The sequence below is a fragment of the Astatotilapia calliptera genome, unplaced genomic scaffold (genome assembly GCF_900246225.1).
Source record: "Astatotilapia calliptera unplaced genomic scaffold, fAstCal1.2 U_scaffold_120, whole genome shotgun sequence".
In the NCBI taxonomy this organism is placed as follows: domain Eukaryota; kingdom Metazoa; phylum Chordata; class Actinopteri; order Cichliformes; family Cichlidae; genus Astatotilapia; species Astatotilapia calliptera.
This window is the reverse complement of record NW_020535642.1, coordinates 20,507-38,776: the sequence shown is the minus strand read 5'-3', so window position 1 is coordinate 38,776 and position 18,270 is coordinate 20,507. Positions and strand designations below refer to the sequence as shown.

Below are 18,270 nucleotides of genomic sequence, written 5' to 3'. Positions count from 1 at the left end.
GGTGTTTAAGAATTCTGAGTAGGACATGAGCTGCCCATTAGGATTAAACAGCTGATTCACTAAAACAATCCGTTTCTCAACCCACCTAGAAAAAAATAATGATTTATTTTTATACACTATGTTCCTATTATTCCAAATTGGACACGTATGGGGTGTAAAGTTGTGTTTATATATAAGGGACCAAGCTAATAGAAGTTGTTTGTGAAACATCGAGAGCTTTTCTGGAAGCTTATCTATATTATAATCACAACCTAAGATAAAACTTAGACCACCAAACTTAGAGAAAATGTAGTGAGGAATAAAATTCCAAATGGATACCGGATTTTTAAGAAAATGTTTAGCCCAATTAATCTTAAATGTATTGTTTAGAGTAGTAAAATCCAAAACATTGAGACCACCGTGCTCATAGTCATTCATCAATACACTTTTTCTGATGTAATGTGTCCGGTTTTTCCAGAGCAAGTTGAAGAGCATTCGGTCGATATCCTTACAAGTTTTGCCGTCCACATGCAGAGAAATTGCTGCATAAGTCAGTCGAGACAGACCTTCTGCTTTTGAGAGCAATACCCTTCCTCTTAAACTTAAATCTCTCTGCAACCATTGATTTAATTTGGTTTGAGATTTTTTAATAATTGGGGGAAAATTTAGTAAAATTCTGTCTTTTGGATCTTTGCAGATAATCAGACCTAAATATGTTGCTTCATTTTTAACTGTTATATTACAAATACTCTGAACATTACACTCTTTGACAGGTAATAACTGACATTTATTTAAGTTTAGGACCGATCCAGACCCTTTTGAGAAATCCTCTATTACACATAAAGCAATTGGCACTTGGCTGGCAAGTTAAGCCTAACAACATGATTATTAGAGGTTCATGCGTCATAAACTATAGTGTCACACAACTCTGAGTATTATGCAAACAATTTTCAGCATTTAACCAATTATTTTCTCGTTTTATTTTTGTGTTTTATTGCGGCAGCAGTAAAGATGTCTGTTACCTACACTCTGACCAACAATTAGTTGACATTAAACTGCCGTAATCAATCATTTTTACTCAAGGTGAAACTACATGTTTAATTTCTATTAACATAGAATCTTAAATTATGCATTAAATAAATCAAGTTTACAATAGTACGCTTTATTCAAAATCATCAGTAAAATAATTCTATAAAACTTAAACATAATTTTTATCAGTACTTAAAATAATAAACTGTCTTTTCTTGTACTTTAATTGTACTGTTTTTATTTGTTACTATTGTATTAAAATACTCTTAAACCAACGATTCAAAACTAAAAGAAAATAGAGTGACAGTATATCCAGAGAGGATCCACCGTGGCACGCAAACAAACCCCACAAAGCGAGGCTTCGTTAAACATTTAAAACATTTGTGCCACAATTGTATCGATTCTTCGAAACAACGTCTCCACAGTGACACCTGCTCGCCAATTTGGCTATTGCCACATGTCGATAATGCTATTCTGCGAAAAAATGTGGCAGACAACAAAGCTACTTATAATACCAGACTGTCAGTAATGGTGATCTGCACATCTGTTGGCTAAATCCTTGTACAAACAATGCAAGAAAAAGATTGAGACTGTTAAAGACAGCAGGCTTTGATTGTCATAAACTGTGCTTCAACAAACTGATCCCTCTGTCTACATCCGTGCTGCTGAGCAACCGCTGAACCACGAAGAAGCTCCTTTATCCTCCTGTGGATGTTTTATCTTGTAACACCGGCAGGATGTTAGAGTGAGGATGTGATGCAGCGAATAACATTTTTTGTTGAAAGTAGACAACATTTTTTACGAATGTGTGTATAAGAAATAGAAAGAGGTGGTATCAAAAATATAATTCAGTAATTACAAATGATTCTGCTTCATAAAAATGGAATCCTGGCACCTCGCAATGTCTCAAAGCAGCAGGTACGTCCCAGCTGGGGTGAAGCACACCAAAACCTTGTTCAGTCGTAGCCATGTGATCTGGATGTTTTAAACCACGCTTCTGACCAGTGTTTCGAAGCAACCACGCTTCAGAAGCAGTGTCGAAACGTCTGTTCCCATCCCTAACATTATCCACAAACGTTAGAAACATGGAACAGTGGTGAACCTTCACAGGAGTGGCGGGCAGACCAAAATTATCCAAGAGAAGACTAATCCAAGAGGTCACCCCAGAACAACATGTAAAGAACTGCAGGCCTCAGTTAAGGTCAAAGTTAAGGTCAGAGTTCATGGGTGGAAATGGCCCGCATAAAGGTTTTCTCGGTTTTGCCAGAACACATCTTGATGATCCCCAAGAATGACAAATGCACAACGTTTGTCCAGAAGTATAATCAGATATGGGGCAAGCACAGAAGCAGCCAGGATCAGGTCAGCTGACAATCTGCTTAGATTCTTTATGTTCTCTATGTCTTTTTATTCAGATGTGGAAACAAGTGTTACGAATGCTTTGAGGGAAATCATGTATATTTAAGCTTTCTGAAGGTTAAAAACTGCCCTGTGTGTGCTTGTTTATGTGAGTTCTTCAATCCTTTAATCTCTGCAGTGGAGGTTCGGGTTATATTGATAACAACATCAGCACAACTACCAGTCACAGTAGCTGCTTTTATCAGATATACAGCAGGTTCAAAAGTACCAGAGACCATTAACATCATTTCCTGCATGATGTAAAATAACAAGCATCTGTTCTAATGTCATTGGTGTAAAAGAGGAATGTGGGAGCTGCAGGCTAGTTTATCAAATCCGCAAACAATATCAATATGGTGACTACAAAGGCACGAGGTGGTGAACAATTAAAAATGCAAGTCTCGTTAAGTCTTTTAGGGCTTGTCGCTACCAGCTTGGAAAGTGTAGACACTGTAACTTTTGTAAAAATAGCTCTTTCTGTGTTTGGGTGATGGCTTGAACAGGGCTCTGTGAGATGTTTTCATAACCTGGCCCTGCTTTAAACTTCTCCACATTTTCATCCCCGACATCTCAGATGGGTTCCTTGGTCTTCAAAGTTCTGTTTGACAGTCGGGTGCTTGGTATTGAGTATTACTTCTCCTGTCTCATCAGACTTGTTCCCTTCTGTTTTCCTTGGTGTCCTATAGTGGTTAGGGCAATCGTGGCAGCCTCGCTTCTGTCAGTCTGCCCCGGGGCAGCTGTGGCTACACCTGTAGCTACACCTGTAGCTGCCTCCACCAGTGTGTGAATGTGAGAGTGAATGAATAGTGGAATTGTAAAGCGCTTTGAGGGTTTTGAAAAGCGCTATATTAATGCCATTATTATTATAATTGTCAGTATTTATCCCTGTGTTCTCCATTCAGTTGTCTTCCTCTTTTATTGTGTCCATTGCTTCCTGTCACTCGTGTCGTTTACTTTCTTTGCCTCGACACGTCCATCGTTTCCAGCCGTGTGTCCCACCTCATGTCTCTCCTCCTGTTTCCAGTCTGTATTTATTGTCACGTGTTAAGTGAAAAGTAACATTAGTGAACTTAGGAACGACTGGAACGAGCAAAATAAATGGATCTTCAATAGGAGAAAGGAATGTTAGAATAAGGAATATTTTCGATCAGAATGGTAGAATTTAATTTCATTGCAGCTTTTCTACATTTGTGTTTATTACATTAACCTTGTTGAATTTGCGCAGAACTGTTCACTAATTTCTAAAGTGATTTTTAAATCATTTTTGAATGTGATGCATTCACTGTACTCGTCATACATATTATATTCAATTAACCAGGATGAATTAGAGCATAACTGTACTTTAACATCAAAGGAATATTGCAGTGGCTTGAGATGAAACCTGACACACAGGTGAGCCAGAGCAGGGGTATGTACGTGACCATTAACGATCAGTTAGTTTCACCTGTGTTTTTGTTACCAGCTGCAAAAAGTTTAGCTGGTTTTAACCACACACACACACACACACACACACACACACACACACACGCTTCTGCAACCACATGCAAGTTTGGTATTGATTAACTACACCAAATAACCACTGAGAGATGAATAACGTTAATCTTTTAATTACAATACAATATTTGCCAGGGAAACCCTGCATCCATCCACCCACAGACTGTTGCAGACCTATAGCGCCCACCGTGGTGCAGCAGCTAAAACTAGCAGGATAATAAATGTTGTTTGATGGGAAAACTGCTCGGGTCAAAGCACTGAGCATGTTAGGAAAAAAATACTAGGCAGATAGTTTGGGTTCAGTTGATCAGGGCATACCTGTGATAACATATTTATATCATACAAAACAGAATTCTTTTGAAGATGGAGAGTCTAAAAACTCCCAGACAATGCAGCTGTTGTGGTCCCATAACAGGGGGTCTCGTCTTGCTCTTAGTTGGTAAAAGCTGAAACTATCTGTCCTGGGTGGGACTGTGCACAGCTGGTACTGCTTACTCTGATCATAGGCGCAGCCATCAGGTTAGCGGTGTTGCTTGAGTGTTCTTAGAGTGGATGTAAGACGGTGTGATCACCCACACAGTTTACTCCAAACATGACTCGTCTCTGAAGCATGCAACGAACCTTATTTCAGCTCTCGCACATATGAACCCCAATTTTGTGACATTTGCTTTGGTTTAGTCTTCAGAGACCACAAAGAAAATCAAGGTAAACGATAGTGACGAAGTCTAGAACTGGTCACACTTTACTGCTACTCTGAATCAGCTCACAAACACCAAAGCCTCATTTTCAGGTGACCAGTTCAAAGGGCTCCAGTCAGAGTCAGTCCTGTCGCCCTGCATGCACATCAACAGCTGTTCACTGTGTGAGACCTCTGACCAGAATCTGTGTTGGTGAAATATTGCAACAGACAGGAGACAAAGTTTAATCTGAATAATTCCAGATGTTTCTTGGGGAAAACGGTCAGAGTTACAGGAAAGTGCTTCTCAGCAATTATATCCAATTAATTTATTTGAATTCTGCTCCTCTCCTATGGTGACCAGTGTGCAGGAGACAAAGCCATTTCATTTCATACAGTTCAGGACAAAATGCAAACACAAAGCAAAGGCCTTCTTTGCTGCAGGTGCAGATGACACAGGACGAAGCACAGTCTACATAGATTTCTGTACAAATGTCTTCTGATGCATTCAGCTTATCGTCCTGACAGAAATCCAGCTGGTAGCGTTATTGGGGCGATTACATTTTCTCTCAGACTGACAACATCCAAACTTTAAGAATGACAAAGCAAAATTAAAAATGTTTTCACTGCACTACATTGTTTATTGTGGCTACACACATGGTTACTGTGAGAGTCAACGTCCCATCTAGATAAGAAGCATTGTAGCTGGGCTTTGACAGCCCAGCTCATCAACAGGAATGGAAGCAAAGATTACTAATGGCTCATAATAACGCCGCCCTAATCACGCTTACCGACCACGTTTCCTTCTTAATTGTTCTTGATGGTTAGAGAGTCTGAAGAGACACGAAGAGGAGAAACTGTCACCATCGATAGCTGAAGGCCATCTCATCAGTCCTGCACTGTGTTGTCAGTAGAACTACTCTGAGCAGCCCTCTGCTGTTTCTTTTTGTAGCTGGGCCAGCGACATACTGGACAGCAGTGTCTGCCCGCTGCCAACCATACCACAATGCACTGCTGGTGGAAGGCGTGGCCACAGGGGAGCCCCATCAGTACCTCCTCGCTCACAAAGGTCTCCAGACAAACCACACATTCTGAACACTGAAGCATGTCACAGGGCCACATTGACCAATCACAGTGTTGATGGTTAGAAACACAGTCAGACACGACGCAGTTATCCTTCACCGCCCTGTCAGCTGACAGCGAGCTTCCATTCCCGGATGATTCAGCAGCACACGCACACTGACGGCCGCCGCTGGCGTCCACGTCGCCGCACGCAGGAAGCTGTGAGTTGAAGTTCACACTACATAGTGATCTCTTGTGGCTGCTGCTACCATGTGGAGGTTCCTTCCTCTCTTCGTCTGAATGTTGACTACGTGTTTCTTCATCCGCCTTTTCACAACAGGCCTCCGACCCGGACTGACCAGCTGCTCTGAGCCTCCAGGTCGGCAGCGTTTTGATGTAATCCATGTTTACTAACGGACGAAGCCACAGATCAGGAAAAGCCAAATGCTCAAATAAGAAGTTAGGATCATCTTCCCACTCTGAGTGGTCAGACGGAAACTGCTGTAGTGATGCAATTGGATGGAGCAGGTAGGAAGTGTACCAGTCCCACAGACTGGCCAGCCACTCCAGGTTTGTACGGCTGTCTTCTTGGCTCCTGGTACCACAGCGCCGTTTCTTCTCAAAGTAGTCGACGAGCAGGCCGTGGGCTAGGTAGGTAGACAGGAAGAGAGCTGGGTGGGATGAGTAGAAGGTCCAGTCAGCTCTCACTAGGCTGGCTAGTGTAGTGGTGTCAGCATAACGCAGCAGCTTCAGACTGTAGCCGTGCAGAAGGTCCAGATAGGGCAGCTGAAGGAGAGCCTGGAGAGAGTGAGCAGGCAGGGATTAGTGACAATTATTAACAGTTTTACTCAGTAAAACAGAACATGCAGTCTGTTGTTACATACTGTCAGAGCAGTTTGGATTCTCTCTGATACGAATGCAGTAAAGTGCGACACACAGCCCTGGTTACTGTGGAGTAACTGCACTGTACTTGATTCACTGCCATGAAGGCTAACGAGGGCAAATGCTCCGTGATGTCCTGGTGGATGTAAAACTGGGCACCGTGCAGGCCTGCAGGCCACATGCAGGCCTTTGGTTGGAACGACAGGTAAAGGTCCGGTTCATCCACCAACATTCTCCAGGAAACGCCCACAGTGGACGGCTGTTTATTGTGATTTTGTGGAAAATTGTAATTTTGTCGCTTTTAATTTGAAAGTCCCTCCTATTTTTTAAATTTATGTAAGTAATATGTGTGCAAATGAATGCAGCTTAACTGCAAATGCACTGGAACAGATGTTTTAGAGATTTAAGTTGGCTAACCATTAAAAGTGAAAACTCACTCACTTTAAGTCGCCCTGAACAGCACATTACATTGTAGTACAATAATCCAAGCATTTATAAATCTATTTATAAGAAGAAAATCAGAAAACTTTATAAACATATTAGTGTTTCCACTAAAATGGAAACACTAATATCTTTATTAGTTAGCATAAAGTAGGAGAGGCCTCCTCCTGCGGACACGAAGCACGCTCCCTGTGCCCGTCCAAATATTCATTTCAATCAGTATTAAAATGGATTTTCAGTATTTTTGTATTAATGACTTTTAATAAATGTTTAATAAATCACAGAAGATTTGCCTTAAATCTAGATGACTGCTAAAAACCACTTTTTTAAAATTATGTAAATAAATCGTTATTGTTTAGCTCTCGTTCAGTCTTTTTTTCTTTACTGCAGCAATTGAAAGTAAAATGCTTAACACAAGAAAAACGTCAGGCGTGAGGACTGAGTGGTGCCGATGATTCCCTACCAGAACTGGCAGCCAGGAAACCAGCAGTATGGAGTTGTAGGTCCCAAGTGTTCGGATCAGAACTACAAATCGTTTCACGGTTGCTCCCTGAAAGCATGTTAACGATTCACATCAGAATTTCAGAACAGCACTACATGACCTGGAAGCTAGAAGACCAAAGACAATGCAACAAAACCCGAACACAGAAGGAAAGAAAGTAACATCAGGTTTGGAGATGTTGCAGTAAGAGCTGAAGAGAGCTGTTCAGTCAGGATATCTTACAGTGACGTACAGGTCTGTAACAGGACTGAAGATGCACCAGACAAGTGGCCAGGGATCGGCCAATCAGCATCACGTATAACCGAGCTGGTCATGGACAACATGCATGCTTACTAACAGCTAAAATACTCCAGGTAAAGACAGGCGCGTGGCGGTTTTTCAGGTAATTCCCTGTGCATCTCTGTAGTACTAGAAAACTTTTTATTTGTTTCAATGAGAGAAGAACTGTAACTCAATGCAATGTGGGGAAAACTGTAAAGCTGAATAATTTATTTTATTATGAAAATAACATTGTGGATTGAAGAAAAGTTGATTGTGTATGCTGTCTGAAATCATTTGTAGGAAGAAACTCAGACTTGACAGTAATAACAATAATATTGGCAGGAAGAAGAAAGAAAAGGACAACTGTTGCATTTCTGGGAGAAACTTCCTGTTCCTGTGCAGGTCTATGAAGCAGCACAGACAGCATGTGTAGTTAGGCTGAGCTAATGTAACTGTAGCTAGAAGCATCAAAGCTGTCAGATGAATGTAGCGCACGAACAAGTAAACTTCGAGTAGAACATAGTAAATGTAAAGTAAAAACACAAAGTAGAGAGTAGAGGCTTTTTGTCCCCTTTCACCTCTACAACTAAGGAAGACTGAAACAGTGACCTGTGTAATGAAGAGGTCCATCCAGGCCAGCAAGTTGATGAGGACCAAACTGAAGACAAACAGATCGTTGACCTCTGGTTGGACCGAACGCAGGAACGTATCCATGGCAGCGAGGGACAGGAACTCCCCGGTGCTTTGGGGACGAAACACAGACTGCAGTTTAATTTCTTTACATAAAAAACGTGCTTTTAAAAAAATCAGACATCTTCATTAACAGTCATCACCTGTTGCCATAGTGATATATGCCCTCAGGCATCTTAAGGATGTAGGCGGGGCTGCGTGTCACACCAATCTCTGATAGGCTGCTATAGTTACCCCAACGACGCACATCCACAAAGATGAACTCAATCCTGCCGGTGAACTTAACAGACAGCGAGGAGAAGAAGGCCGGCGGCTGGGCCAGGCGGGCAAACAGAAACATTTTCAGTGGATGAGCTGGGTCAGAACGCCACTCCTCCACCAGCTGCTCAGAATGATGCAGGGTTTTGATTCGATGAGCCACATGTGAGGTCATCCAGCGGAAGATCTGCTCAGTTTCAACCCGACTCCCTTTGTACTCTTTAAGCATGACTTTGCCCTTTGATGCTGAAGTCTGGGGAACCGACATGATCAGGGTGGAGCGCTGCCAGCCACGCTTGATGCACGACCTAGCACACAGAAGACATAACCAACAGTGATCCACAGCAGGTCAAATCTACATGCAGTTTCATCTGTCCCACTGGAACTGCTCAGCTTTATGGCCCCACTGCTGCTCCACGACATACCAGCGCTGTTATACAGTACGTCGTAGTTGTGCTGCTGTGTGGCAGAGGGTGTGTGTCTGAACATGTAGTGGACTGCATCCAGTCCCTGTAGTCAGAGTGGGTTTGCCAACAGCACATGTCACACATCACAAAGACCGTGACAGCAACATTTCATCTCTGAGTGGTTCTTCTGACAGCAAAGAACTTCAGCTTGTTTTAGTTTAGCTGTCCAATCAGACCCTGTCCTTCAAACTAGGAAACATTGATCATGTCCTGGTTTGTGCAAAAAAAAAGGATGAAGTGGCTCTGAGAGGTCAATGAAACTAAAACAGCTTTTCAATAAATGCTCCTCGTGACCAAGCTGGTGGCACAGTGAATCTTTGCTGTTGGAGAACATCTCCAACTGAAGGTGAGCAAACACTGCTGATTTCACGCTGTCTGCTGGGAGGAAACCAGTTTCCCAGCATACAATCAGTCCGAATCCATCTGTGCCAATGAGCACAACTACTCTGCGACATGTCCTCCTGCAGTACAGGACTCACGTCAGCCGGTTGTCAACCTGTGAACATCTGATTGTGCTCCACAGCTGCTGAGCACCTGCTGCAGTCAAACCGCCGTCCTGTGGAGGAATTCCTGTTTCAGATGTGTCAGGTTCTGCCTGGACTCTGTTAGTAGTTTATATGAATAATTATATAAATTTGTATTTGTTTAACGTGAATTTTTGTAAACCTGCATCAACAGAGTAACAGTATTTAGTTATTTTAGGTGATCGTCGTATTATCTCAGCCTCCTGGTAGATACACCTGAGGCATCCATTGTTGCCTCGTTCACAACACTTTCAGAAAACCTGACCCAAGCGCTCTGAGGCAACTGTTGTTGTGACGTGGTGAATGGCAAATGGACTGATTCTTATATCGACCTTTTCTGCTCTCCTGGAGGACTCAAAGCGCTCTATACAACACGCCACATTCACACACACTGACACTCCGATGGATGCATCCGAGAGCAACCTGGGGTTAGTTAGTTAGCCCAAGGATACTTGACATGCAGACTGGAGCCAGTAGATGACCTGCTCTACCTCCTGAGCTACAGCCGCCCCACCACGTGGCACTATATGAATAAAAATGAATGAAACTCAACTGACCTCTGACCTTGAGGTTGAGGTCACTGAAATTCAAACTCATCTGTGATTTTCAACACCGTGTGTTATCGCCATATTGTCACTATTGTGGCATGGTAGTTGCTTTGAAGATGGTCACTGGCTGGAAGTCACAGACCTGGTCCTAGACTTGGTCCCCGTCTTCAAAGCAACCACTTCAAAGACTGCAGGATCACTGCACAGGGTCGCGGTGCAGCCTTCCACCATGTTCTTTCCTAGTGTGACTGTCAGATTGTGTAACTGTTGTTCAACTTCCGTAGTGTCTCTTTCTGTGGAGTAACAGCATATCACCTGTAGTCATTGGAGCAGTTGAAGGTTCCAGTTCTGATACCAAACTGGGACACCTTCTGTACCATCTTCCCCCAGTTGGACTGGCTGAGCAGAGCTTCCCGGTCCTGAGCAATGACCTGCCGTCACACACAGGGACATGATATGGTCACATTGGTAGTGCTGGACAATCAGCTTTTAATATGATTTGCAGATTAAACCCACTTTATTACAAAAGGCTTCCATGTTCCAGTGAGACTGTCACTGTGGGCGAACCGACGTCGCTTCTTTTGTCTCTTTGCACCAGCTTTGTTGTGACAGTGCAGCCATTTCCCATGCATTTACTTTGATTTATGCCACAGCTGCCCTAAACTCCCAGTATGGGTAATTACTAAAATAGTTTACACCAGCAAGCACAAGTTCAGTTCTAGAATTACAATATTTTTAATGCTAAAATATTATTATTGTTATTGCTAAAATTTCAAACTTGCTGATTTACAAAAAAAGCAGCAGAAAAATAGTAAAGCACATTATTTTTGATTAACATGCCAACTAATACTTTACTTGAATTTCCTAAAGAACTTAATTTCAGTGCAGGGATGTGAACGTTTACATCCACCATCTCAGAGCAGTGGAGCTGCAGCAGTGGAGCTGCAGCAGTGGAGCTGCAGCAGTGGAGCTGCAGCAGTGGAGCTGCAGCAGTGGAGCTGCAGCAGTGGAGCTGCAGCAGTGGAGCTGCAGCAGTGGAGCTGCATGCAGCTTTGGATGTACAAACTTTTATTCAGTTTGTTAGCTGACTAACATACACACACTCAGACTGACTGCAAATATATATTTTTGCTTTGAAACAAGTTTTTGCCAGATTTTGAAAACATTTAGTGGCGGGGGCGTGGCAGGGGCGTGGCGGGGCGTGGTCTCTGGCTCCCTGCAGTGGAGGGGTGGTGCAGCGGGCTCGAGGGGCAGCTGCTGCTACTCTGTAACCATATTTTGTATCACCTAATATTTTGATTCATTTCATTTTTCACTCTGATAGACCTACTGAGTAAATATTAAATACATTTCTATTATTTTCAAATTAATACATTTCCTATTTTGAGACAACTGGACAACAGGTGAAGAACTGGAGGACTGCCCACAGAGGCGGAGATCAGAGTTATTGAAATATTTGTTGAGTAATCGAATAATGAAAGAAAATTAGCAGATTAGTCAACTACCAAAACAATCTCCAGCTGCTGCTTGTTTGTGGATCTCTCCTTTCAATCTTGTCTTCAGTAACTCAACCTTATTCTTCATTAGGGTGACCGACTTGTCCACTGAAGAACATTTCTTTGCCTGCAGAAAGTCTTGGGTTGCTTTTGCAGTACACTTTGGGTTATGAAGCTCTGAACGGACACAGTGACTTTTAGCTGTCAAACAGATGTGCTCATATTAGACTAAAGAATAATTATGCTATGCTATGTTGACGTCATGGTCACCTCAGTAACTGCGAGGCTTCCAGGTCCTGTGGCAGCAAAAGAAGATTTCTTTGATGTCACTTGTGAGTAACTATAACTACACCCAACTACACCCTGAGCCTTTCCATAGCTGGATCAATATTAGAACAGGTCACCCAGATCAGACTACTTGGTGTCACCATAAATCACCACCTCTCATGGTCTCAGCATAAAGACTGTTGTTAAGAACATGGGGCAGGGCGCCGCTGATCTTTCTACATCACTTCTTCTGTCATGAAGGATGTTATTAACGCACTAGTGTTATTGTTCAATCATCTGGTCAGCAGCGTGTGAGACAGACCTCAACAGACTTCGGTTAGTCCAGAATAAGGCGACCGCATTAGTGTTAAGATGTTCATACTATACCAGCATCGATCAAATGCAGAATAAACCTTCCAGTACAAGCTAAATTACACCATGGCTTACTTGGACTTCCAGATAAGATACACAATTATGCTACACGACTGCAGTGCAGTAACTCCTCGAGCCAAAGGTCAGTTTTGAAAAACTCTGTTATATTCGGAGCATCTTTAAAGGGGAATAAACAGCCTCACACAATGAGAGCACTGGCTGCTGCTGCTAGTTTAAAAACATAAAAGCCTATTCACAGTTTTTAATTATTGTAAACATTGTAGGAGGCCAATGTTGTGCCTCAGTGTTATTGATATTTACATGCTTACAACCTCACTGTGGATGTAAGAGCTAAATTATGAGGAGATTTTTGCATCTACTTTATTGTGTAATGTTTCATTAGCTTATACTTGATGGCTCGGGCCCCTGGAAGACTAGCAACCACTACCGTGGAAGCTAATGGGGTTCCTTATATATAAACAGATAAATAAACCCTTTCTCATAGGCAGCAGCAGTTAATTCTTTACTAATGCATTTCCTCCTTTGCTTTACATTAATACCCCTGAAAGCTCCAGACCGACAAACTACTCGTATGTTTGCTTTAATAGAGGTAGTCACACTTTCTAAAGATTAATTCATCAAACGCATTTGAGTAGCAACACCCGGCTGCTGCTGCTGCTGCTGCTGCCTGTAAGTTTCTTTTTTGGACACTTAATCATTCACCACTGACAGGTTTAACAGAGAATGTGCTTTTACCTGAACTAACCAGATCCCATCTTTAGTGTCCTCTACTAATTCATAGAAGTGCACCTCTCCACTGAAGTGTGTGGTGCTGGAGCCGTCGGCCTCTGTCTGCTCCTTCTGCTTCTTTATGGCCGAGTACAGCTCCCCCTGTGTCAGCTCTCCTGTGACAGAGCAAAGTGCAGCAGCTTTTAAAGAGCACTGATACTTGACATCCATGCAGCAGTGGTCTTCATGCAGCTCGATGTCATCCATGTACAGGAGGTGGCAACGTGTGCCGTTCACTTGAGGCTGGTCTATAGTGCTGTTTGCCACATCCCACTGATGTCCTGATGATGCCACTTCGTCAGCCATTGCTATTAAGTGCAGGATTTACAAAGGAGATGACCTCCACTCTGTTCTGCATTACTGGCTACAGAAACCAACTACAGAACAGAGCAACTGTTATCCACCTCCTGTGCATGGATGACATCGAGCTGCATGCTAGGAGTGAATGAGAGATCAGCTCACTGATCCACTAAGATCAATAACAGCAATAACATTGGCCTGTCATTCGGACTCCTATTGATCGTGTACATTTTTAAGCATTCCACTGCTGCGGTCTAAGCATTGTTATGTGTTGCATCCTTGTCCCATGTGCCCTTCCAGTCTCAGTGGAGCTGTCCTCATATTGTTCCCCTAACACTGAGCAGAAAAGCTGGTTTATTCTCCTGGACTCTATATCTCTGGTATACTGGACTCTTCAGGAGGTTAGCAGTTTCCAAAGCCTCAGACATGGGCACACTTTTCTTCATCACACTTTTCTCCAGTTCCGATAGTTGGCTACCTGACACCCTGGCTTCCCCTTGTCATAGACAAGGTACAACACAAACGCTATCTCCAGCTGCAATACAAGTGACTCGTTCCAGATGTTGGCTGACAAAGAAATCCTACCGATGACTGATTGAATTTTATAAAGCTGGAAAATCAAAATCTACCCAAGGGACTGTATCAGCAGTGTTCAAACTAAGACCTGAAGAATGAAGGATTCAGTTGAAACCAGGTAGCAAAACAAAAATTACAGCCACAACTTCCAGAAAAAGTGTTTAGGATGCAAAGAAAACTCCACAAATGACTTCAGCTGGCAAACAGGCAGGACTCGAAGAAAAAACGTCATTTGGGTGGTTTCTGTTATTATGATTTTAAAAGAGCAAACACATCAAATTGTTAGCAAATGTCAGGAACCACCGATCCAGTCCACACCGGCAAAGAAATTCAACTACAGCTACAGACATGGAGTCATCACACCAACTGAGATCAATCAATTAGAAGACAATCCTGCCCCCAAACTCATATTAGCTGCTCCCCATTGATGGCCTATCAGAACCTGTTCCAATACCAAGATGTCCAAGAAACATCTACAACAGGTCAGATCAATGCGCTCTCGCAGGACACTCACAACCTTATTGGTGGAAAACATAAGAACAGATTTGGTTACAGAAACATTTCAAAACGAATTAATTTCTCATTATTACACATAATTCATGATCATCTACGGTTTGATTCTTCGCACGTGTGGATGAGTTACGACGGACAATAGCACCTTTACAAATATATTTACTTAGAAAACAGGTGACATGTTCGATACTTGTTCTCACACACACACACACACACGCACGCGCACACACACACGCACACACACACGCACACACACACGCACACACACACGCGCACACACGCGCACACACACACACACGCACACACACACACACACACACGCACACACACGCACGCACACACACACACACGCACACACACACACACACACACTCTGTGAGGTGTTTCAGTGGCATCGCTGGCATTCATCTCCTCCTGCGGGCAGCTTGTTATCCCAGCAGGGTATCTGATGGCTGATAGGGAACATGTACTGATGAGCTGAATCTTATGCCTTTCAGCACCTGTCCCATCTACTTGACGTATTTGACTATGGTTGACCTTTGTGCATCTTCTTCATGGTTCTCATTGGCCCATGGGATACTCAGGCCCTGGTAGCGGTCCTCTATGCTATTCTGCCTTGGTGCAACTCCATCTCTTTAGTCTGGATCACTTTCCCTCTCTTTGCAAACAGTTGGCCACACTTATCCAGTTTGAATGGCATCCCAGTATCCTGGCTGTAGATCCTGGTGAGGCTGACCGGTGAGTCGATATCTCGCTCCTGGCATACACATTGATGCCATCCATGTAGTGGAGGTGGCTGATGGTCACTCAGCAGCTGAATCTGTGTCCACCCTGAGCTGACTGAATGGTTGAGGCTTATGCAGAACAGGAGTGGGGACAATGCATCACACTGGTATATTTCACAGCTGATGGTAATGTGTGGGGTTGTCTTGGAGTTGGCCTTCAGTGTTGTCTTCCAATCCCCCTGACTTCCTCATCAATGTTTTTAGCACATAATTACCCTTGTTTAATGCCAGGCTCTGGAGTATCCATGTGTGGGGCATTAGATTCGTGTAGTCATCCAGACAGTGCTCAGGCTGGTTGACCCTGTCTTAAGAGCCCCTGTTTATCAACCCTGAGCTGATGCTTTGGCCTGCGGTGCCATTTACAACGTCTTTCAGAGCCGTTTTAATGTATTGACTCGTCTGCCTACCCAGCTTGGTTATTACAATGCCTGAGAAAAGCTTCCATGTTGTGGAGAAGCAATCGTTTGATGGTGCCGTACCCTTGTGAGGACCCTTCATGGCGAGCCCTGCCCTCTCTATCAGAACCGTTCGCTTCTTTGCAGTTTCAAAGTCCTGAACTTGAGAAACACACACACACACACACACACACACACACACAGAAAATAACAGCAGCTCATGAACCCACTAATGATGAAGGCTGTGTGATGCCTCTGGCTTTACCTGATTTCTCTACCAGCTCGCTCACATCCTTCTTCTCGACCAGCCCGGAGTATCCCAGCCCTCGACACTCCAGGATGGTCTTTAACTTCTTGTAACTGAGAGTAACCGGATCCACGAGCTGCGTAGCGAACATACCAGTCTCATACCAAACTACTGCCTCAAAAATCCTCGCCAACGTAAACAACACTATGAAATATAAGAGCAAGAAGAACAGTTTCAACCACATCTTACGGCTGAGCGAAAGCGCCAAGAGAAGGTCTGCGAGAGGCTGCGATCAGCAGACAGGCTTACACACACATCTGCAGCAGCCACGGGCACACAAACGTCTCTAATTACAGCTGGGAAGACCCCCTCACTTGTTCCTCCAACTGTTTACCGTGCTAACGGTGACAGCTCAGCACTTAGCTTAGCATCGCAGGTAGGCCTCTGCTGTAACAAAACTAAGCGTCTTTAGCTCTTCGTCGCCACTGCAGCAGCTTCCGCTGACAGTCAGCCGCGTATGAGCCTGGATGCTAACACCGTGCTTCACATTCTCTGGGTTACAAATCGCCAGTAATGACGAGTGTGACCGTTATTGTTTCTGTCTCCGATCAGCTGTGTGCACGGAGAAGATGGCGTCATATCCTGTTCCACTTGACGCTTGTAATACCCCCCTTCTCCACACACACACACACACACACACACACAGAGTAATGAAACTGTCAAAGTGTAAATAGACAAAAGTTAAATCAAATATCTTAACTAGGGAAATGCTGCGTGAACGCTGTAAGGCTGCAGCTGTCTGCTGAAAATAGCTGAAGAAGCTGAAGTCAGCATTTGAAAAGTAGCTAAACTTGTAATCGTTTCGCTCAAGCACAACAACTTAGCACAAATGTAACAACTTGGCAGAAATGGTTCAACACAGCAGAAGTATTGTAATTCAGCAGAAATGTTAATAATTAGCACAAACATAGCAACTTGGAAGAAGTGGTGTAACAGTGTAACTTACAGTTTTTCTCAAATGTTAAAACACAAAAGCCAATCCTGTAACCCAAATGACCAGTAGTCTAAACACATTTACTAAATGTAGCCACCATATTCCAGTACCATAAACACGTCACATGAAGACACAAAACACAACCCTCTGTACTCATAAATCTAAACACATCTTTCCTTGCTAAAACACATGTTGCAAAACAACTCTGCTCATATCCTCAAATGAAAGCCCATGTGATGCAAAATGCTTGCCACAGTCCCCAATCTTTGAACACAGGGAACACACCTGGCGTCAGTCACTACACACAATGACTCAAAATTGAAGACACTTGTTGCTAATGCTGTACCCACATGTAAAAGCAAGTTCAGAGTGCACAGTATGCTGAAGATTCCAAACAAACACCATGGATGAAGGCAGAGTCAGGGGAAGAGGAATTTGATGCAGAGGAGGGAGAAGAGCTGGCCCTGGAAGAAGAGGAGCAGGCCAATGAGGAAGAGGAGTTCAAATGAGAGGAGGAAGAGGAGCGACCAACGAGGAAGAGGAGGAGGCCAACATGGGAGAGGAGAAGGTCCAGGAGGGAGAGCAAGACAACCTCGCACCATCATTACAGACGAGATGCGAGCAACAGCTCAGCGACATGATGCCGCACAGTGATTGTGGTGTGAATAACGTAAATAAAAAAACTTCACACCTGTTAGGTATTTTAGTACCATGGGAGCATTTACTGGATATTGTTTTATAGTGACATTATACAGGAAAACTCTGTCATTCAATAAGGCCCCTTTGTTTCAGTGTTTTTCTCTTTGACCCAAGAATTGATGTGTGAGAATCACAGGCTGGTACAAGGTTGAAATACCACAGAGATCACTCCCTCAGCTACATTAGTTTCTTAATCTTTTAGACGCCTGTTGAAGGCCAAATGGTTTGTTTCAGATTTCACTAATGTACGAACTCTTCGTTTTGTGCCTTGAAAATATGTCGCTGAGATAATCACAATTGTAGCTGAACTAATAAACTACACAAAGGATGCTTCTTCACCCAAGGGCAGGAAGACGCTGCCTTATCTTGGTCTGTACTGGTTTAAACTGATAATCTGCTGTCTCATGAATTTTACCCTCTATATAAACTGTTGTACTTGTGAATAAAGTTGAGTCAATTTGGGAAGACAATCTAAAGCAGTCTCTGTTTTCTTGTTCTCCCAAGCTGCTCCCGAGCTCGTACTAACACGCTGAATGGCATACTTGAATATTACTTGAGAATATATTTGACTGTGTTACAGACTAAGGGACATTCTCTGCTGATAGGTGAAGGTACATTCTCTGCTG

General features: G+C 43.3%; 1 protein-coding gene across 3 annotated transcripts; it reads right to left on the bottom strand.

Annotated features, from left to right (window-relative positions):
- Window positions 1-3,991: 3,991 nt before the first annotated feature.
- LOC113017427 (E3 ubiquitin-protein ligase RNF103-like) lies at window positions 3,992-17,434 on the bottom strand. Of its 3 annotated transcripts, none has more exons than XM_026160565.1 (8): window positions 17,296-17,434; window positions 15,970-16,155; window positions 13,103-13,251; window positions 10,527-10,642; window positions 8,558-8,980; window positions 8,334-8,466; window positions 7,425-7,511; window positions 3,992-6,436 (listed from the first exon to the last, which is right to left on the bottom strand). In XM_026160565.1, exons 1-8 carry the CDS (start codon window positions 17,348-17,350, stop codon window positions 5,465-5,467), a joined length of 2,121 nt encoding a protein of 706 aa, XP_026016350.1. In that variant the 5' UTR covers window positions 17,351-17,434; the 3' UTR covers window positions 3,992-5,464. The 3 variants fall into 3 exon arrangements, with proteins under 3 accessions (XP_026016350.1, XP_026016351.1, XP_026016353.1); XM_026160566.1 differs by lacking the exon at window positions 17,296-17,434 and adding an exon at window positions 16,261-16,629; XM_026160568.1 differs by lacking the exon at window positions 17,296-17,434 and adding an exon at window positions 16,267-16,629.
- Window positions 17,435-18,270: the final 836 nt, after the last annotated feature.